Genomic DNA, 22,745 nt, shown 5'->3' with positions numbered 1-22,745 from the left:
ACGAATAAGGGTCCGCGAATCGCAATACACCGCCCGGTCCGTCCACAAAGAGCATCTTCTAGCATGCTATCTCCGCATCAACAAGTTACCTATGCCTCCTTTCCCTCGAGGTCTTGATAGAAGTTCCAACCAAAGTTCGCACTTGGGTCATTGAAACGCAGTTTTCTGTCGATGGCATCCACCTTCTTGATGTCTTCAGCAGACAGTTCGAAGTCGCCCTCGACGTTTTGCTTGATTCTGTCAGGGGTCTTGCTCTTGGGGATGACACTGCGACCATGGGCAATACCCCAAGCAAGCGCGACTTGCGCCCCAGACTTTCCGTACTTCTTTCCCACTTCTACCAAGGTCGGGTCTTCGATCAGCTTACTCAAGTTTTGACCCTTGGAGTACTAACACCAGGATTTGATTATTAGCCAAATTGTGTTCTGCTTCGCGAGCTACCACATCGGAGCTCGGGACACTGCTGCAAGCTCTCGATGTCGTACTTCAACCTCCGAGTACTTACCACTTCGTTGCTGTTTCCGAAAGGCGAGTATTGTGTGACATGAATGCCCTGAGATTTATGCCACTCAGCAAACTCGTGTTGTTGCAGGTACGGGTGAAGCTCTAGTTGGTGAGCTGCTGGGACCACACTGGTCTCCTTGATAAGTCTTTCCATCTCTGCCTTGCTGAAATTTGAAACTCCAATAGCCCTGGCTTTGCCAGACTTGTAGAGCTTCTCCATAGCTTTGTAAGTCTCAACATAGTCTGAGGTTCCTGCCTTTACCTTTCCATTCGAGTCTTTGGGGAAAAGAGAAGAGCCACTGGCAAAGGAAGACGGCCAATGCATCAACCACAGGTCAACATAATCAGTGCCGAGGTTCTTGAGAGAAGCATCGAGAGCAGCCTCAACGTCTTCAGGAGCATGTGAGTTGTTCCAGATCTTGGTGACAAGGAAGAGCTCCGAGCGAGGAACGCCAGACTTCTTGATAGCTGAACCGACAGCGGGCTCAGTGCCGTATACAGCTGCTGTGTCGATGTGTCTCACACCAGCCTGTAGGGCAGCGATGACTGCTGGCTCTTGGGCGTCTTTGTCTTGCCAGGTACCAAAGCCGAGTGCTGGTATGCTTGCTCTGCGATCTGTGTCAGCACCAAGTTGACACTCTGGCATCATGTATAGACCGAATTGGTGTAGAGTTTGACTCTGGACGACAAACTCTGCACCCTCTATTTCGAGCTTTTTTTACGACACGGGCAGGATCACGACTTTGAGAGTACTGACCCAGTGTTCAATTTGTGCATGGTACCTCGGTGGAGCATTCTTGCTTGCTGCTGTCTGAGTGGTGCTTGGGACGAGAACTGCTGCGACACTTGCGCCAGGCGCGACGTGGCAGTAGAGACGCTCTTTGGTAATTTCGACATCATGCTCAGGTATGATTTTGGAAGACGAGATTTTGAATTGACTTGGGGGAGGGGGTAGCATTCATCAAGGTCGTGAATTGCATTGCTATCATAAGAACAAAGTTGGTGATGTCATCTTGACCTCGGCTATCAACCCCATGAGGGTGGTCCACCACCATACACCTCTCCAGCATCCTTGTCAAGCGTTTCCCTTTCACCCACAAATACATGACGATAATGGATGCGTACCACTATAGGCTATCGAGAACACCCTTCTGGAGTCCCGAAACTTTGACGATCGCTCTCTCAGCTATGTTGCACATAGCGAATCAACGAGCTGTAGTACGATGCAGTGGATCTCGTCAGCCAGAGAAGCTTCCATTAAGAGCCGGTGCACCGACGCCTTTCCGATGGACATCACCATGTTCTGAGGAACAACGTGTCTTGAGATAGCTATGTGGAACAGATTATGGCATGTGAGTAAGGCTGATGTTGCAAGACGAATAGGTAGGTATGATAGCGTATAATATGAACATTACAGAAGGGGTAGTCTAAGCTTTTTGATACGATCACCCGTGCGAAAGACCTCATCTGCACCTTGCGCCATTAACGGGGACGATTTGAGTCATGTCCTCATATCATTGTAAGGCTGGTTTCTCTAGAGAACGAAGACACCGACAAGACCGACGGCACCAGCAAGACCCACACCGAAGGCGGTAGGAAGAGAAGCACCACCAGTGGAGGTAGATGAAGCGCCAGAGGCACCAGCGGCCGAGCCAGAAGAGCCAGAAGAGCCAGAGCTACGGGCACCAGTGGCAGAAGACGAGCCAGCAGAGCCGGAGCGGGTCATGGAGCCGGTCAAGGAGCCAGTTGTGATGGCAGTGCCGTTGGCAAGAGTTGTACCGTTGGCGTAGGTGGTAGTGCCGTTGGCATAGGTTGTACCATTGACAATGGCGGTTCCGTTGGCAGCAATGTGTGCGGGAACAGTGCCGTTGACGAGAGCGGTGCCGTTGGCTACGATGACAGGAGCAGTGCCATTGCTGAGAGAGGTACCGTTGCTTGCAATGACAACAGGGGCAGTTGTGATGGTGCTGTTGGCCAGGGCAGAAGTGGCGCTTGCGACAGCAGAGCTGGCGACCGAAGGAGTCTCGGCAACACCGACGAGGTATGACTGAACGTCGCTAGGAAGACCGGCGATCCAGGAAGGAGTCGAGCCAGCGGCCAATTCAGATGCGACGGATGAGTAGACACCAGCAGAGTTGGTCAGGAACTCAAGAGCAACCGAGGTAGGGACAGCAGTCTGGAGGACTTGGATGACGGATGCACTGCTAATGTCAGTACGTCGAACATCGTTGTACGGGGACCTTGCACGCTTACAGGTTGACATCAGTGGCCTGTCTCTTCTCGGGAGCAGCAAGGGCTCCAGCAGAGAGGGCGAACACGGCGAGGGATTTGAATTGCATATCGATTGTGGCTTTGGGTTGACGGAAGGTTGTTCTTTGTAAAGAGGTGCACGAGTATTTAGATGAAGCAAGTAGCACGAGAAGAGAAGAAGGCTTTGATTATATGTTGCAGGACGAGTAAAGAGCGATCCTTCAAATAGGTACTCGTACTTTCCCACCGATCTATTCCCTCCACACAACGAAAAAAAGATCCCGCCGTTCGTGTTTAGATCAGCATAGCCGTGCCGATTCTGGCAGTGCATAGACATCACCTTCTTCACCCATGCAAGAGGGATACGCTAACGACAGCGTGGCACTGGTGGGAGCAAGGACAGTTGCTGAGTGAGACCGCTGGTCTGGGCAAGGGGGACGCGCGTTGGGCGTGCGGAATTTTTAGAGTTTGACGTCGATGGCGGCGGCGGCGGTGGTTGAGCTCGCGAGGCTCGGGTGCCTGGTTGACGACGTGCAGAGTACTGTACCTGCTTTCGCCACTCTATGCGCCTTGGCCTCTCGCGCTGGGAGTGTTGAGACTCGAGACTCGAGAGTCGGATCTCAATCTGGGGAGGACTCCGCACATCACCAGATTCCCGATCTGTCAAGTCTCATGACTTTTGTTTGGAAATGCTCGAGTACAACTTTGCGAATCTACTGCCGTGCGCAGCGTGCAGTAGTGTGCACAGCATGAAACTCGGCAAAATCATCATGCTGGATTTGTTGAAATCGTTCGTGTTCGGCAATCTGCTCCGAGCTCTTCACGTGCCACACCAAGATTTCTTGTCACCAGTACGACCCTGCCCCTGGTCAGATAACCATGATAAAAGACCACGACACATCTAGCAAGCTCTATAACATGCTCAAGTGAAACAGAATGCTACCGCGGTATATTTGGGCTCTTTGAAATGGCACAAAGACCAGGTGGGAATAAGTGTCTATATTACAAACAGCATGTATTAATCCAGAACGTGTTATGCATCTTTCCATGCGATTTTTCTTGCCTAGAGAAATAAGTCGACGTGGCCATGAGGCAGAGTTTAGTTTGGCTTGTCAAAATCGCGAGAACGACGGGCTCGCCATTATGGAAGATCTCACGATCAGTTTTTCGACTCTATGATCCACCATGGCAATAAAGGTCCAGCACGATGCAAAAAGCGCGAGTCACGTCGGAGCATGAACTACCCCACGAATACACGCCAAGCGATGACGGTGTGTTTCGGAGGGGCTATGCCCGAAGATAGCAACAGTAAGTCTGGCGTAAACAGAACTTAGCAAGTAACAATAACAAAGATACTGACGGCATGTCGATCAAAGCTGGTGAGTTTCGTGCTGTAGACTGTCGGCAGAAGTCATACGACTAACAAAGAAGCTGGCAGACGGCATCTGGGCGGCCTCACCGTCGACAACTCGAGGTCAATCAACTCCTCTTAGCTCGAGCTCCGATGGCCAGTCGATAGCCTACGCCGCCAACAAGTCCATCTTCGTCCGCAACATCGATAATCCGAGCATTGCAAGACAGTACACCGACCATGTCACTCAGACCACCGTCGCTCGCTTCTCGCCCAGTGGCTTCTACGTAGCCAGTGGTGACGTTTCCGGTACTGTGCGCGTCTGGGACTGCAAAGGCGAAGGCGCCACAAAGGGAGAATACCACATCATTGCTGGCCGCATCAACGACATTGCTTGGGATGGTGACTCGCAGCGCATCATCGCTGTGGGTGATGGTAAAGAGCGCTTCGGCCATTGCATTACCGCCGACAGCGGAAACAGCGTTGGTGAGATCTCTGGCCACAGCTCTCAGATCAATTCAGTTTCCATCCGCCAGCAGCGTCCTCTCCGCGCCGCTACTGGTTCAGACGACACCAGCCTGGTCTTCTACCACGGCGCTCCTTTCAAATTCAACACCAGTCTACGTGGAAAGCATGACAAGTTCATATACGGCACTGCTTTCAGTCCGGACGGTGCTTCCCTTGTCAGTGTCGGCAGTGATAGGCGTATCTGGTTGTATGATGGCAAGACTGGCGAGGCTAAGAACCAGATTGGTGAAGGCGAACACAAGGGAAGCATCTTTGGTGTTTCATGGGCCAAGGACTCGAAGAAGCTCGTGACCGCCAGTGCTGACCAGACTGTCAAGATCTGGGATGTCGAGGCTGCCAAGTGTGTCCAGACATGGCGTATGGGCGAGGAAGGATCTGTGAGCATCGCCAACCAACAAGTTGGTGTTACGTGGCCCACCGGTCGTAGTGACGGCCTCGTTATCAGTGTTGATCTGGATGGCAACCTCAACTACCTCCAAGAAGGCAACGACAAGCCCGTTCGAGTCGTTCACGGTCATCAAAAAGCGATTACTGCTGCCGGATATACACCCAAAGACAAGACTTTGTGGACCGGAAGCTACGATGGCCGTGTTCGTGCCTGGGACCTTTCCACCGCTGTGGCCAAGAACGTTGATGGCGAATCCCCCAAAAACTATGTCAGTGCCTTTGCATCATCGCAAACCGATGGCCGTATCTACTCCGTGTCCTGGGACGATACTCTGAGGACAATTGACGCTTCCACTCACTCTTTCACCGGCACCTCGAGCAAGACCGATGGCCAGCCCAAGAGCGTCGCAGTCGCAGAATCAGACTCGAAGCTCGTGACTTTGGTGGCCACCAATTCTGCCATCACCCTTTACAACGATGGCGAGCAGGTCGGATCTTTGGCCGTCTCTTTCACACCTACCAGCATTGCTGCCAAGGGTGACATCGTCGCAGTCGGTGCAGAAGACAAGGTTGTCCGCATATACACACTCTCCGGCAATTCGCTGTCGTCTGTTGCCGAGATTCGCGATGCCACAGCTGCCGTCTCGACCCTCGCCTTCTCCTCCGCTTCGACAACTCGCCTCGCTGTCGGTCTCAGCAATGGCAAGATCTACGTCTACACCTCGTCGTCACCGTCAGAATGGACGCTGACAACCAACCGCTGGTCAGCCCACACCGCCCGTGTTACCTGCATTACATGGTCTCCCGATGGTGAAAAGGCTGCCAGTGGCGGTCTTGACACAAACGTCTTCGTCTGGAGTCTTGCCGACCCGGGCAAGCGTGTCAAAGCTATGAACGCTCACAAGGACGGCGTTGGCGGTATCGCCTGGACGGAAGACTCGAAGGTCATCAGCTCTGGAGCCGATGCTGCTGTCAAGGTCTGGAAGGTAGAGAATGTGCAGTAGATTACTGCTAGTGCAATTTGATGTCCGTATATCATAAATAAAACTTGCATACAAGAGTCACGTGCTATAGTCTTATATAACACGAACCACGTGCAACACGTGCAGCATGTGCACGCTAGTCACTTTGAGCTAGGCTGAGGCCACAGAGCGAGAGGTCGAGAGCAGTATCAACAGGCAGCGAGAGGTGCCTCGCGCACCTAACCAGCGATCATTCCAAAAATAAGTTGTTTACCCAGGTTAATCAACCGCTGGAGCTCTCGGGAGTGCATACAGTTGTAAGAAGAGAAACAAGAGGCACAGATGTAGCGAATTTAGCAAAGCGAAAACATTTCATTTCTTGATCAAAGCGAAAGTTATGGTAATAGGAGCCATGTGACTCGGGTATTAGAAGTACAGCAGAAACACGGGCATCAGAGTCCTTCTCGTAGGACAAAGCGTCGAACTTAGATAACGAATAGAGCAAGACCACCGACAGCAGCGACCAAGGCACCGTTGACGGACAGCTGAGAGGCGGCGCCGGTGCTAGCGGCAGCGCTGGAAGATGAGCTGGCGGCGCCGCTGGTCTTGGAGGCGCTGCCAGAGGTGGCAGGACCGGTCTGAGAAGAAGCAGTGCGGGTGGAAGAGCCCGAGACGATAGTGCCGTTGGTGGAAGTGGTAGTGTTTGTGCCGGCAGTACCATTGGTGTAGTCGACAAAGTTGGCGCAAGCAATGCGGGTCTTATTGGCGTAGTGGACAACGATCGAGCGGTTGCCCATGAAGGCACCCTGGCCAGGGACGGTAGAAACGTACTTGTCAACGTAGCTGTTTGTCGTATTAGCAACACTGTAACTAGTTACTGCTTGGAGAGAGTGACTCACGTGGCCGAGAAGGTCTCGTTGGTAGGCTTTCCGTGCTTGCCCGAGAGATCACCGACCTGGCAGGTAGCAGGCGAGGAAGCGTCGCAGACGGGGGTCTCGCCGCGGACGTAGGGGTCGACGTGAGCACCAGTAGCAGTGCAGTTACCGTCGGCAGGGACGGGGTAGTCGTGGATGTGGTAGACTGATCTCTAAGTCAACAGTTGCGCAGATGTAGCCCGGGTATATGCGCAAAACGTACGGAAGGGTCCACCCTCAGCGGGAAGACCGGTCAGGGCGATCTGGAAGTTGACACCGACGTCGTCGGAGCTGGTCAAAGCGAGAACATTGCCCGAGATGTTGCTCTTGCTGTTGGAGGTAAAGGTGGCAATGTAAGCGACACCGGCGGGGTTGCTGCTCTGAAGAGGAGCGTCACCTAGCTTGCCGGTGACAGGTGTAGTGTCAGACTGGGCAACGACAGCAGTGGCCAGCACAGCGATGGCTGCAACAGTCTTGATGAACGAAGGCATGGTGAAATTGGTGGGGGGAGAATTGAACGAAGAGAGTGTGGTATTGGGTGCGTGCGAGGGAGTTTGCGAGGATTTGAGAGAGTTAAGAAACCGTGGATGCAAGGGATAGTGACCGTAAAGAAGCTACCGGAGGATCGCAAACGCAGCAGTCCGGGGTATTTGAACGAGAGAAATTGAATGAAACGACCCAATGGATGAAAATAGACCTGTGCTTGTTTGAATCGAACGACGCAGTGTGACTTGGCCACTATGAGGACGGCCATGAGTTGGCGACATGTCGTTGGCCGTTCTTGGTGCCGTTGAACACGACCAGTAGGTGAGGTTTGTTAGATTGCACCTACATCTAATTTCCCCCCTCAGAGCTGTGCGGCTGAAACCACAGCGCCAAATATCTATCCTCATAGGTCAGTCCCACGATGACCGCAGTACCGTCCTGCCTGTCACAGGGGCGCTGCATGACCTTACGATGAAACATTCGAGATGGCGGCAACCCATGAGACTTGACTCACATCCATTTGAGGCCTGGCTTTTCGAAAGTCGAAGACACCATGACATACCAAACAGACTTCTCGACAAACTGCAGGCCTGTCATGGGAAAGGAAAATAGAGACAACCAGAAACAACACGGAAAAACAATCAAGGGCCTGCGCTACTCGTACTCCTGGCCAACTTCTCGGTGCCATCGGAAGACCAGCCAATCGGAATACGACCATCGTATTTACTGAATCACGAATTTTGATGGCACTTTCAGAAGAGTCCCCGTGGGGACAATCAACATTGAAACACAATGATCTTAAATCGATAGACTGGTTTATCAGAGGGGAGAACCGGTTTGCTCTCTCTCATATCGAATGGCGTGTCCAAGCAATCGTCTTCCAGAGGTTACCCGAGCTGTACAGCGAATCATGATCCTGATCGAGCTCGAGCTGTCTCTTGCCTTGAACCAGTCATTGGACCACGCCGCTATGTCTCCATAGTTAGCTTCAAGACAAGAGGTAGAGCACCGGGATCGAAATAGGTCTGATGTATGCATGTAAGATCACCGAGAGTAGGCGTCTCATCGATTCCCCGAGGAGGCTCCCTCGGAACGCAAATGAATGTGTTCTTTCCAAAGCTAGTCATTACTGTACGTCTAATGCGGAGCAGAGTCGGGTATGCAAAGACATGGTATCGAACCTCAAGCATACAAGTAGGTATATGTGGAAGAAGAGATTGAGTGCCCTACAAAATATACGAGGTTCGATGTGATGCAGACCCCATACTGGCTCGTGGCTGCACCTGCCTCAGACTTCAACCAATTAACCCAGAGTGAATCGCAGGGCCTGGAGAGATACACAAGTGAACACAAACCTGGTTCAAGAATAGGCTTTGATTCACTTCAAAAGGTAACCTCAGGGAGCAATTCGCTGTTTGCTACCCATCTCTTTCTCGAGCGTCGTTCGTCGTTCGGTCCCGGATGTGAAGCACTGCTGACTGTGGTTGACCTAATGCAGCCGCGCCTCGTGCATACACCAGGTCGCAATCACCAACCCGATCAAAGCGCGCGCTTCAGTTCTCGAGAAACACGATCTTCTCAGTCTCCAAACTCGTCGCAATCATCTATTGAACTTGTTCGCTTCACGATCTATGACAGACACCTTCATCAATTTTGCAAGCAACATGGCTAGTCAAGATACGGCACTGCCAACACCGGAAACCCAAGCCACCGGACCGACCAAGAATGGCTACCACTCCGAGCACGAAAAAGGCGAACAAGCTCACAACCAGAAGATGTTAAATCTCAACGAGCTTGCCCCAGAACTGCAAACCAATATAGTGAAGCACGTGAGTTATTCGACGTATACGCTCCAAGAATCTCGTCATAATTTGCTGACCAACGTCAGATTCATCGACCATCGGACCTCAAAAGTCTCTGCCTCACTTCGAGGCGACTTTACGATGCCGCGACCAAGCAGCTGTATCAATCTGTCAACCTCGAGATCGGTCGAAGGACAGATCTGAGACTAGGTGCCATGCTTCATCCCGGCAATGCAGGACTGAAGCAGATCAGGATCTTGCGGGTTCAATTCAATCCTCAGCACATCGACCTCTCCGAGATTGATAAGTTACGCGTTGAAATGGTCGTCCGAATGCTGATCGACTCTCTGCCCGAGAACATTCTCGAAGACTTTGAGTGGTCTCCTTGGCTCGCCTTTGACCAAGAAACGTTCCTTATCTTGCTCGACCGCCAGAAGCGACTACACTGGCTGACCGCCTTCAGACTCGAAGGAACAAACGCTGTGGAGAAGCTTGAGTCCAAGTCAGATGAACATGCGAGCCTCTACAAGGATTGCGAAAAGCTCGCAATTTACCCGGACTCTTTGCCCACTCTGGAGCTTGGTCAGTTCTTTCTGTCGAAAATATCAACTCTGACTGAACTAATCATCCATACCAACTTCGCTCACGGGCCGGTACATTATACGACAAGAGAACTTAACGACAGCCCTACAGGCCCAGGACTGTTGAACAAGGCTCTGTTCCGCCATCTACTTCCATTTGACAAGATCACTAGCCCTCCGTTTGCCCATCTCAATTCCCTGCGTTTGGTGGACGTGGGTCTCCGATATTGTGCAGACACATACGGCCGCCTTATTGACTTCACGCAAATCGTGACCTTGCGGATCGTCAAATGTTCAGGAGCAGATGCGCTACTTTCGCTGCTCTGTAAGAGCGCGTACCTGCCTCGCAAGTTGCGCTGCCTGGAAGTTCAGCACAGTGACAATCAGGATAATGATGCCCTCACAGCCGTGGATGATTTCTTGTGTCTCGTCGAGGGCATTGAGGACCTTTACCTTGATTTGAATAATGTCAAGTCCATGCCAAATGTTGATGGTATCATCAAACATAACAAGACTCTTGAGGTACTCTTGGTACACGCCTCTGAGAGTTCGAACGAGGAACTTGTCTGGGCTAGCGACGACTTTCAACGCCTCTGTTCAAGCGTGACGAGATTGCGTCAACTCAGTTGTGCCTGGCCTGCATCAAGCATCCTCAGGACTAACAGTCCTTCCTGGGATGTGTTCAAGCTCGGCATCCGTTCGTTGTCTCGTCTTTTGACTTTGCACATCAGTACATTTCCCAGTTGCTCGCCTCTGAAGGCCAACCTCGAAAAGTCCATGTATACTGAGCTTCTACGCTGGCAGTCGACTCAGCTGTTCTTCTACACACCCCCTACAGCTTCCCACCTTACGCTCATCGCCTTTGGAGTATCTGACAAGATTCCCACCCGTCAGGACAGCAACAACCAGCTCATATTCCTCCGCTCAACTCTGATCAATGCGGACGGTAGAAATGAATCAACAGCAGTGCCAGTCAGTTGGGCACCGAGACAGTACATTGAGTCCAGGAGCGACGTCCTCGACTATGAGCTCAGCAGACGCACAAAGATGCCCATCAGGGACTACCAAAACTACATAGATGAAGAAGAGGACGACGATATGGTATGATCAACGTGATGAAGACGATCATGTCATTACTGACGAGATTGCTGGAGACGATCTCGCCGCATTGATCGACTTACAATTTGCATCTACGACCCATGATGGCTTCTAGAAACAAGCCGGACGTAGCTCAGAATATATTTCACGAGCATAAGAAGCATGCTGATAGCGGTCAATCAGTCAAAAATAATTAATTAAAACATGACAAACTATATTCCGTGCAACCAATAGCGCCGATATGCCAACTCGTATCGTTCAATTATCATGGTCATTGATAATGGCCCATTGGAGTCCTCCATCGACTGCGCCAGAAGCCCATCATCAACTCGACAGTATCGAAAGGCTGTGACTCGTTCTTGTCAGTTTATTCATCTGATAACAGGAAGCTGACTCAGGCACACTGGCTCGTACGAATTGTTATTCCGCTGATAAGAGGTCTTATATGCGCCATATCCTATCCTTGTTTATGCATCTCCAGGATGTTCGCCAAAACGCCTTGCTATGCCCGCCTATAATGTGTGAGCAATGCCCGTCAAAACGATCCCAATCATGGGTATCCCTCCTCTTCGGCTTGTCTCAGCATCTCCGCCTCCATCTGTGCCTCAAGATCCAGGTCGTCTTCGTCTTCATCTTCGACGATGTCGTTTTTGGTATCCGCAGGTGTGTCCTGTTGGGTAACAGCCTGAGCTTCAGCCTTGACCCTCTGTGCGTCGTCGACCGCAGAAACGCTGACAAGGCTTGTCGTCCTAGCTAGTGCCTTCTTCTTCCGCCGTTCGAGTCTGCTAGAGCCCAAGCTTGAATCACTCTCATCGTCATTATCCTCGGACTGGTCATCGTCGCTTCTCTTCCTCTTATTGGCACTGGGAGGAAGCGAATCCACATCTCCTGCCTCTGAGCGAACAGAGCCTTCTGTATCGCTGTCCCCGTCGAAAATGCCCTCCGCATAGAGTTCAGCATGCATTGCTGCAAGACTATCGTCATAATCTGTCGTGCTTTGCTCGCGAGGCAAGGTAGGCATGTAACGCTCGAGTTCCGCTTGCTCTTGTGCATCGGTATCGTTCTCTGTGCCGGACGTTTCGGCAGAATCCTCGTCCTCTGTGACAGCGGCTTCCTCGTCTGATGACGACAATTGAGCGTTTTGGTCAGGTCCATCAAAAGGTGAGCCTTGGCCATTGGTAGCTTGGTCGTTTGGCTCGTTCTCTAAGTCAGCGTGCAGTCGGAACGGAGCCTCATCAATCTTCTGCCACTGTACTAAACATGCGAATAACCAATCCTGGGATACAATTTTGATCTTGTCAGGTTTCTTGGCGGCTTGCCTGACTTTGGCTGTCTTTCGCAACGGCGAAGATACCACATGGGAGGTACGCTTGGTGATGTTCTCTGATACGGTAGCGCCGAAACTCTTAGCCCAGATCGCGAAATCATGACTGCAATGACTGTTAGTTATGGCTTGCTTTAAGATGTTGCGTCATACTCACTTTTGGACTTGAACACCCAATGGCATCACACCAGAGAAAACCAGATGAACTCCGCGGAGTACCTTAAGCTTCATCGCTGCCATTATGCTGGTCACATCCGGAATGCTGCCAAGATTTTCCGTAATTCGACTGTTGTCGGGACCGGTACGCAGTTCAGCGACACGGCCATCTGCAGGCCCCGAAGCCTTTCGATCGTATTCTTGGAAGAAGGCTGAGTGGACATTTTGGAGACTTCGCTGGAGATAGTGCAGCTCGTCGTCGTTGTCTTGCAGCAAATTGTGACGATACTTATTATGCACGTCGGCTAATGGCTCCGGCGCGGAAGTTGCGTCATTGTCAGAAGAGGCTTCAGCCAGACCATTACTGTCTTCTTCTGCAGCATCAAGAACTTTCTGTTTTTGCAGAAGGGGACGATCTGTGAGCTGAGCGCTGATGGCTTCTCCTTGCTCTGACGTTTGCTCCTTGAGCTTTGTAGGGTCGTTGCCACCACCCATGGAGACCAATTGATCGATTGCTGAGACCTTGTTTCCTGTTGGATCACTCGACGGGCTGGTAGCCGGCTGAGCAACAGTGGCAGCTGTTGATGCATCCGAGTTGGCAGATGTAGAAGGACTTGGCTCTAATCCGGGGCGTTTGGGGAGGAAGCTGGAGTTGATGTCGCCGATGCCAACAAAGAAATCGTACGGGGTGACCTTTACAAGGTTGTGACACCAGTGCCAGACGTCGCCTCTATCGTCGATAATAACGACCATTTTGGTGTCGACAGGGAATAGACGCTTGAGGTTCTTGACAGTCAGGCTGCCACTTTCGTCTCTGCTGAGAATGCGGTCGGCGAAGATTTTGCGATCAGGGTCTACGATTTTGGCGATACTCTGAGCATACGTACGGGTGCCCATTGTGTAAATGTGGAGCTCAAAGTACTTTGAGATGGTGGAGAGGAAGTGCTCAAGACCAGGACGCAACTTGATGTAATACCAACAGCCTCTTGCACCCGGACCATCGTCTATGAGCTGGAATGCGCGGACGTCTTTGACAGCGGGATAATTTGGGTTCTGCGGATCCTTCTGCCATTCGGCCACGGTAGGGTCGACGGTAGCCTGGATGATGGTCTGATCGAGATCGACGACCAGCGAGAGTTTGCGAGACGACAGGAGACGGCGCTTTGCTTCTTCGTCCGACTTGGAGGCCTCGGCGGTCGAGACGAGGAGTGACGTGTGGCCGTGGACAGCATTGACGGTCGCTCTCGCCGTGTCGCGTGTAACAGTGTTGTAGCTGACGGTCGTCATGTCCTTGCCGCAGTCGGCGCAAAGGTTCCCGAACTGCACCTCGTGTTTGCATGCTTCCTCGACGTCGACAATGGGAATACTGTAGGTTGGGTCAGTTTGCGATGGCTGAGAGCATATGACGCAGAGCTCACCCAGGCCCGGTTATCACGCGTCCTACGGAAAGGTGCCATTCGGTCAGGGTGCCTTCAGCAGTGCTCTCAAAGGTCGAGGGCCACAGCCGCTCGACCAGCTTGGCCTCGCGCGTTTCCTCATCGCCCTCGAGCACCTTTGTCTTGTACTGGTAGGTGAACAGGGGCGCATTGTAGTCGATCTGTTCTTGCGGCTGGCGAAGGAGTCTCGTGACGGTGATGGGATAGTGCAGGTTCTTGGGGGTGACGATGCGCATTGGTGAAGGTGCGGTTTAGCCCAAGGGCATGGCGCGTCGTCTTGGTTGTTTCGATTGTCTTGTGCTAGGGCCGACTGCCGTTCTGTCCTGGTCCGAAGCAGTGACAGGGAGAGATCGGTGACGAATGCTGTTCGCGGCGGTATTGCGGTTGGCGTGTCAAGGTCCGAGAGGCGATGCGAGTGATGGAAGCTGGAGACGACGGCTTGCGCGTGGGCAGAATGCTTTCTTTTATCTTTAACTGCTGGACGAGACCATAACCACCTCCACATCCGTCCTTGAGCCTGGAGCTTGGACCAATGCTTGGCGCCGTCACTGCCTACAAAGCCGCTTTCGCTTCTCTTCCCTCGCGTGCCTGCCACCAAGCATTCCTCGTCAATTCCCGACAACATTTCATGACACTGCTCTCTGGACTCGTGCGTTGCCTGTACTTCTACTAAGTCCAATGCGGCACCTGTTTTGTGTCTCCAATCGCCCCCTCGCTACTTTCACCCCCATTCTCAATCTGTCCGACCTCCTTCTGCGGCCGCTTGAAGTGTGCTTTGAGAGGTGTCCAGCTTTCCTCGTTGTAGTCTTCCTGCACTTTGGCACACTTCCTCAGTCCCCATTCAGTCACTCCCACCATGTAACAGCTCTCAAACATGAATGCCATCGACCCTTCTCCTACCTTTATTGGCTTCAAATCGGCGTTGGATGCCTTCTCGTGAGTACTGGCATCTGGTCCATGAGCTGACATGACGTTATGGAGTGATGCTCCGGCTGGTTGGAACCCGCCTCCCGTCTTTGCGTCGTACTGTCCGTGAATCAATCCCATGAACTCACTCATCGTGTTGCGGTGGTACCAAGGTGGTCTGAAGGTATCCTACATGGGTTAGTCCATATGACGCTGAAGGGGCCATCAGCTACGACTCACTTCTTGCACCAACCACCGAGGTGGGAATATGACAAAATCAGCTACTGCTGTTCCAGGATGATCGCTTTGCGCTGTGAGGACTGTGAATATTGACGGATCGGGATGATCGAAGCTAATGGAACCAATGGTAGAGAATCGTCCCAGGTCGTATTTGTATGGGTAATATAGCCCATGCCAGGCTACAACATCGAATGGCGTATGCGTCTGCTTAGCCGCGAACAGGTGGCCCGCAAACTTGGTCGTCAGCGTCCACTGCGAATCGGTATCCTCGTCGAAATCGGCTACGGGTGCTTGAAAGTCTCGCGCGTTGGCCAGACAGTTCGATCCGATCGGTCCAAGCTCTGGAAGTGTGAAATGTCCTTGGTACAGTTCAAGGATATAACCTCGGACCGGTCCTTCGGGAAGCTCCACACGGTATCTGATTCCTCGTGGGATGACACAAATCTCGTTTGGCCGCACAAGGAGCCTCCCAAGCTCGGTTCTGATATCCAGTACTCCATGCTGAGGGACGATCAAGAAGTCACCATCCGCACTGTAGAAGGCTTCGTGAGCATCCATGTCTTTTCCAGCAGCGAAGATGTAGATCCCGACGCCAGTTTTCATGCTTGGGTCACCTGCACCGGCGACTAGATGAAGACCGTGAATCCAGTCGACCGTCTCATCGAGGTCGAAGGGATCCCATCTGAGTTGGTTCGGGATCTGATGAATCTTCTGGCCAGGCTGGGTCTCCGGGTTTGTGTTGAATGTCGCGTGCTCTCGTGGTTCGAAGTTCGAGTGTGCTGATGCTGGCAGTATCCTGTATAACCAAGTTTGCTGATTCTCGTGCCTCGGTGCGGTAAAAGCTGTGCCTGACAGCTTCTCTGCGTAGAGTCCGTACGGTGGTTTCTGGGGCGAATTCGTGCCTATGGGCAGTGCACCCTCCACTGCTTCTGATCTGATATATTGTCAGTCTCGTAACTAACATACGGCAAGGTGCATTTCTCACTCATGATAGCTGGCGAAACCATTTTGGTATCGATACTTTTCTTGGACGCTGAATTGCGTGGTCGGCATGATGGTACACTGGTGTGCTGTGATAAGCTTAGGTTTTGCGTCAGGAAGTTGAGTTAAATATTATCCAGCATGGCTCAGTGATGACCTACTGTATGTAAGTTAAATCTGCGCCCGGCCGAGAGCTATGGCACGCCCGTCTAGCTGTTCACGGAATCGGCGCGCAGCTGTGAGGGGTAGCTGTATGAGGGGTTGGAGGGTTGGACGACTGCGGAATGTGCCCGCGCTGTCCGTCATCGTTCTCTACCATCACCATCAGCGTGTTCTACCAAAGCAGTCAAGTAAACGTTGGCGGTTGACTTGACAAATTGCAGCCCTTGAAGTCGAACTGTCTCAGTCAATCTCGATTGTTCACATCAACATCTCCGACTCTTCGCCATGTCGCTCAAAAGTTGGCTCTCCATCGCCGCTGACTGCCATTTCTCATTGGCAAACATACCATTCGGGATCATCAGCACCCAAACAAGACCTACACCGCGACCTGCAATTGCCATCGGAGATTATGCGCTTGACTTGGACCTCTTCACAGCACATAATGGATTCTCGGCTCTGTCTCTGGTCCAGCCACATCAACATGTCTTTTCAGACACGACGCTCAATGCGTTTGCGGGACTCGGAAGACCGATGCACGCAGCGGTCAGGAAATACCTACAGTCGATCTTCTTGGAGGCAACACCTTTCCCTGATGTCTTGAAGAACAACAAATCTGTCCAGGAAGCTTGTCTTGTCCCCCTAAACGACGTGACGAATCATGTGCCTATGCAAATAGGAGACTATACAGACTTCTACGCTGGCTTGAATCATGCCTTCACTGTAGGTGAGCTCTTTCGCGGAGCGGCAAATGCTCTGCAGCCCAACTACAAACACCTGCCCGTGGGATACCATGGACGAGCCTCGAGTATCGTGGTGTCCGGAACACCAGTCCGTCGACCTCTTGGCCAGATTCTGGAAGACCCTTCGGCCGAAGTCAAGAAGCCTATCCTTACCGCCTGCAGGAAACTTGATATCGAGCTTGAGCTTGGAGCGTTCATCTGCAAGAACAACAACATGGGCGAGCCAATACCCATAGATGAGGCTGAAGATTACATCTTTGGTGTCGTCCTACTCAATGACTGGTCCGCTCGTGACGTTCAGGCTTGGGAGTACGTACCACTGGGACCCTTCACCGCCAAAAACTTTGCTTCCTCCATCAGCCCTTGGGTTGTTCTGAGTGATGCACTCGAGCCATATCGCACTTCTGGTCTAGAGAGCGACGTGGAAGTCCTGGATTACCTTAGAGAGAAGAACGAGAAGACAGTTTACGACATCAAGCTGGAAATCGAGCTGAAAAGTAAGTGAAATCAGATTCGTAGCCAAGCTGTATGCTAATATGTGTACTTGTCTCACAGCTTCCTCGGGTTCTAGCACCACGATTTCTCGCACATCTGGAAAGAATCTTCTGTTCTCATTCAATCAAATGCTGACTCACCACTCTATCACTGGTTGTCCTATGCGAGTAGGCGACCTGCTAGGGTCTGGCACCATATCGGGAGTAGAAACATCCGAGCGCGGCAGCCTTCTAGAGCAAAATCACAATAGTAAGACAGTGATCAAACTTCAGGGGGGTGAGCAACGTGTGTTCCTCGAGGATGGTGACGAGGTCACCATACGCGGAGTGTGCATAGGAGAAGACGGTTCAATGGTCGGCTTTGGAGAATGCAAGGGCAAGATTATCCCTGCCGTGCAGATGTAGTTGCGTTTGTTCTTCCACAACTGAAAATGGAAGACGATGCTGTAACGCAGACTTCATATCGCTGTGCTCGACTTAAGACCTAGCCAACACAAGAGCTCAGCAAGACCTACTTTACTCTTGAACCCTCGATGAGCTTGATGCATAGTATGATCTCAAGAAGTAAACGAGAAGGATTCTGTGCCTTCAATTATAAAGCTTTCCTAGAAGCACAATACACCTCTCGACAACACGGTTCCCTGACCTTTCTCTGATCTTTAATTACGATCGATAGTGTTTTCAGGTCGATGGACCTGCAAGCCAATTGCATAACATAAACTCCGTCACCGTGTTCCGCGATGGTGCGGGCCCATTCCGCACGGCTCGACATCAGGAGCACCATTTCCATACCAAGACAAAGGCGGGGAACCCACCGCGGATGAGTCTGGTGTGTAGAGAAGCTAGTGATCGCAAGACAACTGGCTTTTGAAGTTCCACACGAAGGAGCGGGGCGTAAGGAGCTTGGTCTCTGCTTAACCAGTAAGAGTATAAGACTTGGTAAGAGGTAGCAGAAGTTGGACATTCTACCCTGAGCAGTTTCCTCCACTGACATCTTTCCATCCTTCAATATGACCTCGCCGATTGTACTTGGTGTAGCTGCTCTTGTTGTTTTCTTCATTGTCCGATACCTCAACTCATCTGATATCCCAAAGATCAAGAACCTTCCTGAGATCCCTGGCGTTCCTCTTTTTGGCAACTTGCTCCAATTGGGCACCGATCATGCTCTCGTTGCTCGGAAGTGGGCGAAACAGTATGGACCAGTGTTCCAAACTCGTCTGGGAAATAAGGTAAGCATGCCTGTGCCAAAGCGATGAACCGAAATCGTTCTAAGGGAATTCTTGACAGCGTATCGTATTCGCCAACACGTTTGACTCGGTCAAGCACTTGTGGGTCACAAATCAATCGGCACTGATTTCCCGACCAACCTTACACACTTTCCATACTGTGGTCTCATCCTCGAGTGGTTTCACCATCGGCACCTCTCCATGGGACCCTAGCTGCAAAGAGCGAAGAAAGGCAGCAGCAACAGCTCTCAACCGTCCAGCAGTGCAGAGCTACATGCCCTTCATCGACTTTGAAGCCACAAGATCGATCAAGGAGATGCTTGCCGACTCGAAAGACGGCACAATCGACATTGACCCGAACCCTTATTTCCAGCGATATGCGTTGAGTACGAGTCTCACCCTCAACTATGGCATTAAGATCGAAGGCAGCATCGACAACGAAATGCTAAAAGAAATCACTCATGTTGAGCGCGAGATCAGTAATTTCAGATCCACATCGAACAACTGGCAGGATTATATCCCACTCATGCGACTGTGGCCATCGAACAACAAGAAGCCGCTTGAATATAAAAAGCGCAGAACAGCATACATGACCAAGCTGTTGAATATGCTCAAGGAGAAGATTAATTCAGGTACTGACAGACCGTGCATCACTGGAAACATCCTCAAAGATCCCGAAGCGAAGCTCAACGATGCTGAAATCATGTCCATTTGCCTGACAATGGTAAGCGCAGGCTTGGATACCGTTCCGGGTAACTTGGTCATGTGCTTAGCATACCTCTCGTCCAAGCACGGTCAAGAGATCCAGAAACGAGCTCTCGACGAGATCAACAAGGTCTATCCGAACGGTGAAGCATGGGAGAAGTGCCTGGTCGAAGAGAAGGTTCCATACATTACGGCTCTTGTTAAAGAGACCCTCCGGTTTTGGTCAGTCATTCCGATTTGCTTGCCGCGAGTCAGCATCAAGGATATCGAATGGCAAGGTGCCGTGATTCCTTCGGGCACTACCTTCTACATGAATGCTTACGCAGCCAACTACGACGAGTCGCACTTCACCAATCCCTTCAAGTTTGAACCTGAACGATACCTGGACAAGGAGATGTCAGGAATCGAGCATTTCGGTTACGGAGCGGGCAGCAGAATGTGTGCTGGCAGCCACCTGGGCAATCGCGAGCTGTACACAGCGTTCTTGAGGCTTATCACGGCATTCCAGTTCGTCGCACCAAAGGACTCTAGGGATACGCCTATCCTGGATGCGCTGAATGCAAACGCTCTTCCTACTAGTCTCACTGTAAGTTACGTCTTTGCTGCACCTAAAATCCGATCACTAACGAGTCTGCAGATGGAGCCAAAGCCCTTCAAGGTCGGCCTTCGGGTCCGCGACAGGCGGCAGCTGGACAGATGGATCAAAGAGAGCGAGGACAGAACAGCAGACCTTTGAGAAGCGCGACTTTGACGTGTCATGAGGACGGATGGGTCGACAGGTGACTGACATGCAGATGATGTGGAGGCTCGTGGGCAGGCTTCATGCTGTGATTGGTGCAGAAGCACGCCGTTACCTTGATGGCGCGAAAAGATAGATCATGTACCACCAAAAATGCTTGTTTTAGTTCCATCATACAAGCTCTGGTCTCCCCAGCCTCGAAAAACAGCACAAACTGGTCTTTGACTTGCAAGCAGAAAGGCAGTCGAGCACGAGGACTTCTGGTTTCCGCGAGCCTGTCCAGAGCGTACCCCAGACTTTTGCGGTGACGTAGCACGCGACAAAGATCGGCAGCCGTTGCAGCAGCAATTTCGTCAACCTTGAAGGTCGACGAGGTGGACAATTGATTTCGTGCATGGTCGACGTGTGCGACAAGTGGCATCCACCATGTTCTACTGGCGTGCATCAGTCTTGTCAGCTTTGGCTCTGTCAGCTCTCGAGCCTGTGCGAGCATCACAGGAGCCTTTCCTAGACAATGGCGCGTCTGCCACGATCAGAAGACGGCAATTGCACGGCCGGTTTCTGCAGGTGACGGGTGAGTGTTAATATGCATGCAGCTCCAATCGACATGTCACCGACTGACATTCTATCTCGATGCAGACTTCCATCCGGATCCCTTTTACAAGGTCTACTCGTCGATATCCGAAGATGGCGCATGTCACAGAGGCTCTGGACCCTCGGGCTACTATGGCGCCGAAACATCCGACTGCGACTCGCCTGTGTCACTCATCAATGCCACTTTTGACTGGATCCGCGATGAGCTCAAAGACTCGATTGACTTCGTCATCTGGACTGGCGACTCGGCTCGCCACGACAACGATGAGAAGATACCCCGAAATGTGCAGCAAGTCGTCCAGCTGAATCAACTACTTGTCGACAAGTTTTATGAAGTCTTTGGCAAGAACCAAGACGAGCCTGACGACGACCCTACAAACGACCTCGTCGTGCCTGTCGTGCCTACATTTGGTAACAACGACATCCTACCGCACAACATCTTCGAGAGAGGACCCAACACCTGGACTCGGCGCTATCTGGACATTTGGCGAACTTTCATTCCAGAAGTGCAGAAGCACTCCTTCGATCAGGGCGGCTGGTTCTACGTTGATGTCATTCCTAATCACCTTGCTGTTGTCTCGCTCAACTCGCTGTAAGTTCTCTTTGCTATCTGACTGCCGCTTCCGGTGCCTATGCTAATCATGACCGTAGCTATTTTTTTAACTCAAACTCAGCCGTCGATGGATGTGCCGCCAAATCAGAGCCCGGGTACCGCCAACTCGATTGGCTGCGTATTCAGCTGCAATACCTGCGCGACCGTAACATGAAGGCCATCATCACTGGCCACGTGCCTCCTGCTCGCACCTCCAACAAGAGCAACTGGGACGAGACTTGCTGGCAGAAATACACCCTTTGGATGCATCAATACAGAGATGTCATAGCCGGTACTCTCTACGGCCACATGAACACCGATCACTTCATCGTGCAGGATTTTCATGATGTTGATGACAATGTTGTCGATGGTTACGAGATCATTCAAGGTTCAAACAACAGGGGCTTGCTCTCTGTTGAGGAACCTAAGTTTGGTATTCAATCCGCCACTAGCTACCTCAAGGATCTAAGAGACAGCTGGTCCAAGCTACCAAGACCTGAAGTGAACAGAGCTCACAAGGCTTCTGACATGTTCGAGGGTGGACTGGAGAGAGGGCACCTAGAGCAAGACGTGGAAACAAACAAGAAGGGCAAGAAACACAAGGGAAAGAAGCCCCACGGTCCAGACGACTATGATTCTGAGATTGGAGGCCAATACGCTGAGAGGTTCAGTGTCTCACATGTCTCGCCAAGCGTCGTTCCAAACTACTTCCCTACCATCCGTGTCTACGAGTACAATATCACCGGGCTTGAGAGAAAGTCGCCTCGCGGTTACCTGGATACCTTCGAACAATATCCCATGGACACAGCAGAGCGTCTAGATGATATCGACGAGCACGACTTGGACGAGAAAGCGATGGTTGAGGATGATGAACTAGAAGCTGAACGCAAAAAGAAGAAAAAGAAGCCGAAGAAGCACAGGTTCACAGTGCCCAAGCCACCCTCAAAATCTGCACCTCCCGGACCGGCATATTCTCCGCAATCACTAACTCTGTTGGGCTTCGTTCAGTACTACGCCAACCTGACTCGTATCAACAACGATTTCTTTGCAGACGATGTAGAGCAACAAAGATGGAAGGATGGCAAGCACCATGGCAAAGCGCCCTTCGACGACGACCGCACGCCACATCCAACCAACTTCACCTACGAAGTATTATACGACACCCGCAAGGACAAGATTTACAAGTTGAAAGATCTCACAACGAGAAGTTATCTTCGTCTAGCACAACGCATAGCTGGAGTTAAGCCCCGAAAGTACGGGTCGGAAATATCAGAAGCTGATCCCAATGAGGTTGACGATGACGAAGCCTTCGACACCGATGAAAGTGATCTGGACATGAACAAGAAGAAGCACAAGAAAAAGGGCAAGAAGAAGGGCGACAAAAAGAAGAAGTCACGCAGAGACAACAAAGCATGGTACACGTTTGTCATGCGAGCTTTCGTGAACACTGTTGATCCGGACGATATCGAGGAAGAATTTGGGCCATGATACTAGCATTTGTTTGGACACGTCTTAGATACGACTGCATTGTAGACATAAATAATGATACCCACTTTGACAAGCTATAGCGATCTGGACGGATTATGC

General features: G+C 51.5%; 11 protein-coding genes across 11 annotated transcripts; 5 read left to right on the top strand and 6 right to left on the bottom strand.

Annotated features, from left to right (window-relative positions):
- Nucleotides 1-89: 89 nt before the first annotated feature.
- On the bottom strand, nt 90-1,299 carry AUEXF2481DRAFT_45646 (uncharacterized protein; the record flags this gene model as incomplete). Its single annotated transcript, XM_013492768.1, has 3 exons — nt 90-389; nt 506-1,112; nt 1,262-1,299. 3 exons carry the CDS (start codon nt 1,297-1,299, stop codon nt 90-92), a joined length of 945 nt encoding a protein of 314 aa, XP_013348222.1.
- A 409-nt stretch (nt 1,300-1,708) lies between these two features.
- On the bottom strand, nt 1,709-3,037 carry AUEXF2481DRAFT_169927 (uncharacterized protein). The gene is made up of 3 exons (XM_013492896.1): nt 2,758-3,037; nt 2,360-2,705; nt 1,709-2,091 (listed from the first exon to the last, which is right to left on the bottom strand). Exons 1-3 carry the CDS (start codon nt 2,841-2,843, stop codon nt 2,014-2,016), a joined length of 510 nt encoding a protein of 169 aa, XP_013348350.1. The 5' UTR covers nt 2,844-3,037; the 3' UTR covers nt 1,709-2,013.
- Nucleotides 3,038-4,072: 1,035 nt separating this feature from the next.
- On the top strand, nt 4,073-6,377 carry AUEXF2481DRAFT_35226 (uncharacterized protein). The gene is made up of 2 exons (XM_013492635.1): nt 4,073-4,133; nt 4,193-6,377. Exons 1-2 carry the CDS (start codon nt 4,118-4,120, stop codon nt 6,022-6,024), a joined length of 1,848 nt encoding a protein of 615 aa, XP_013348089.1. The 5' UTR covers nt 4,073-4,117; the 3' UTR covers nt 6,025-6,377.
- Nucleotides 6,378-6,467: 90 nt separating this feature from the next.
- Nucleotides 6,468-7,387, bottom strand: AUEXF2481DRAFT_25242 (uncharacterized protein; the record flags this gene model as incomplete). The annotated part of the gene is made up of 3 exons (XM_013492519.1): nt 6,468-6,825; nt 6,882-7,062; nt 7,120-7,387. 3 exons carry the CDS (start codon nt 7,385-7,387, stop codon nt 6,468-6,470), a joined length of 807 nt encoding a protein of 268 aa, XP_013347973.1.
- A 1,659-nt stretch (nt 7,388-9,046) lies between these two features.
- On the top strand, nt 9,047-10,872 carry AUEXF2481DRAFT_842 (uncharacterized protein; the record flags this gene model as incomplete). Its single annotated transcript, XM_013492360.1, has 2 exons — nt 9,047-9,211; nt 9,271-10,872. 2 exons carry the CDS (start codon nt 9,047-9,049, stop codon nt 10,870-10,872), a joined length of 1,767 nt encoding a protein of 588 aa, XP_013347814.1.
- Nucleotides 10,873-11,001: 129 nt separating this feature from the next.
- Nucleotides 11,002-11,397, bottom strand: AUEXF2481DRAFT_170910 (uncharacterized protein). The gene is made up of 2 exons (XM_013492895.1): nt 11,266-11,397; nt 11,002-11,209 (listed from the first exon to the last, which is right to left on the bottom strand). Exons 1-2 carry the CDS (start codon nt 11,315-11,317, stop codon nt 11,076-11,078), a joined length of 186 nt encoding a protein of 61 aa, XP_013348349.1. The 5' UTR covers nt 11,318-11,397; the 3' UTR covers nt 11,002-11,075.
- Nucleotides 11,398-11,413: 16 nt separating this feature from the next.
- AUEXF2481DRAFT_25240 (uncharacterized protein) lies at nt 11,414-14,015 on the bottom strand (the record flags this gene model as incomplete). Its single annotated transcript, XM_013492518.1, has 3 exons — nt 11,414-12,293; nt 12,345-13,709; nt 13,762-14,015. The coding sequence occupies 3 exons, from the start codon at nt 14,013-14,015 to the stop codon at nt 11,414-11,416; spliced, it is 2,499 nt and encodes an 832-aa protein (XP_013347972.1).
- Nucleotides 14,016-14,448: 433 nt separating this feature from the next.
- AUEXF2481DRAFT_840 (uncharacterized protein) lies at nt 14,449-15,978 on the bottom strand (the record flags this gene model as incomplete). The annotated part of the gene is made up of 3 exons (XM_013492359.1): nt 14,449-14,874; nt 14,926-15,859; nt 15,911-15,978. 3 exons carry the CDS (start codon nt 15,976-15,978, stop codon nt 14,449-14,451), a joined length of 1,428 nt encoding a protein of 475 aa, XP_013347813.1.
- Nucleotides 15,979-16,034: 56 nt separating this feature from the next.
- On the top strand, nt 16,035-18,010 carry AUEXF2481DRAFT_170829 (uncharacterized protein). Its single transcript, XM_013492894.1, has 3 exons — nt 16,035-16,072; nt 16,290-17,305; nt 17,364-18,010. Exons 2-3 carry the CDS (start codon nt 16,354-16,356, stop codon nt 17,705-17,707), a joined length of 1,296 nt encoding a protein of 431 aa, XP_013348348.1. The 5' UTR covers nt 16,035-16,072; nt 16,290-16,353; the 3' UTR covers nt 17,708-18,010.
- AUEXF2481DRAFT_171305 (uncharacterized protein) lies at nt 17,876-20,175 on the top strand. The gene is made up of 3 exons (XM_013492893.1): nt 17,876-18,531; nt 18,590-19,819; nt 19,871-20,175. Exons 1-3 carry the CDS (start codon nt 18,313-18,315, stop codon nt 19,967-19,969), a joined length of 1,548 nt encoding a protein of 515 aa, XP_013348347.1. The 5' UTR covers nt 17,876-18,312; the 3' UTR covers nt 19,970-20,175.
- Nucleotides 20,176-20,398: 223 nt separating this feature from the next.
- On the top strand, nt 20,399-22,646 carry AUEXF2481DRAFT_837 (uncharacterized protein; the record flags this gene model as incomplete). The annotated part of the gene is made up of 3 exons (XM_013492358.1): nt 20,399-20,546; nt 20,612-21,158; nt 21,218-22,646. The coding sequence occupies 3 exons, from the start codon at nt 20,399-20,401 to the stop codon at nt 22,644-22,646; spliced, it is 2,124 nt and encodes a 707-aa protein (XP_013347812.1).
- Between the last annotated feature and the right edge of the window lie 99 nt (nt 22,647-22,745).

Source organism: Aureobasidium subglaciale (assembly GCF_000721755.1).
Source record: "Aureobasidium subglaciale EXF-2481 unplaced genomic scaffold scaffold_1, whole genome shotgun sequence".
Lineage (NCBI taxonomy): Eukaryota > Fungi > Ascomycota > Dothideomycetes > Dothideales > Saccotheciaceae > Aureobasidium > Aureobasidium subglaciale.
The sequence above is the reverse complement of the archived record's forward strand: the minus strand, read 5'-3'. Positions and strand labels throughout refer to the sequence as shown.

What these genes read in the sequence shown, in the direction of transcription:
- AUEXF2481DRAFT_171305 (XM_013492893.1), top strand. Translation starts at nt 18,313, where the DNA reads ATGACCTCGCCGATTGTACTTGGTGTAGCTGCTCTTGTTGTTTTCTTC. An exon ending in AAACTCGTCTGGGAAATAAG is followed by an intron (nt 18,532 to 18,589) that starts GTAAGCATGCCT and finishes AATTCTTGACAG; the next exon opens with CGTATCGTATTCGCCAACAC. An exon ending in CTCTTCCTACTAGTCTCACT is followed by an intron (nt 19,820 to 19,870) that starts GTAAGTTACGTC and finishes ACGAGTCTGCAG; the next exon opens with ATGGAGCCAAAGCCCTTCAA.
- AUEXF2481DRAFT_169927 (XM_013492896.1), bottom strand. Translation starts at nt 2,843, where the DNA reads ATGCAATTCAAATCCCTCGCCGTGTTCGCCCTCTCTGCTGGAGCCCTT. An exon ending in CAGGCCACTGATGTCAACCT is followed by an intron (nt 2,706 to 2,757) that starts GTAAGCGTGCAA and finishes TGACATTAGCAG; the next exon opens with TGCATCCGTCATCCAAGTCC. An exon ending in TCGTCAACGGCACTGTTCCC is followed by an intron (nt 2,092 to 2,359) that starts GCACACATTGCT and finishes TTCCTACCGCCT; the next exon opens with TCGGTGTGGGTCTTGCTGGT.
- AUEXF2481DRAFT_170910 (XM_013492895.1), bottom strand. Translation starts at nt 11,317, where the DNA reads ATGGCGCATATAAGACCTCTTATCAGCGGAATAACAATTCGTACGAGC. An exon ending in AACAATTCGTACGAGCCAGT is followed by an intron (nt 11,210 to 11,265) that starts GTGCCTGAGTCA and finishes AACGAGTCACAG; the next exon opens with CCTTTCGATACTGTCGAGTT.
- AUEXF2481DRAFT_170829 (XM_013492894.1), top strand. Translation starts at nt 16,354, where the DNA reads ATGTCGCTCAAAAGTTGGCTCTCCATCGCCGCTGACTGCCATTTCTCA. An exon ending in GCTGGAAATCGAGCTGAAAA is followed by an intron (nt 17,306 to 17,363) that starts GTAAGTGAAATC and finishes CTTGTCTCACAG; the next exon opens with CTTCCTCGGGTTCTAGCACC.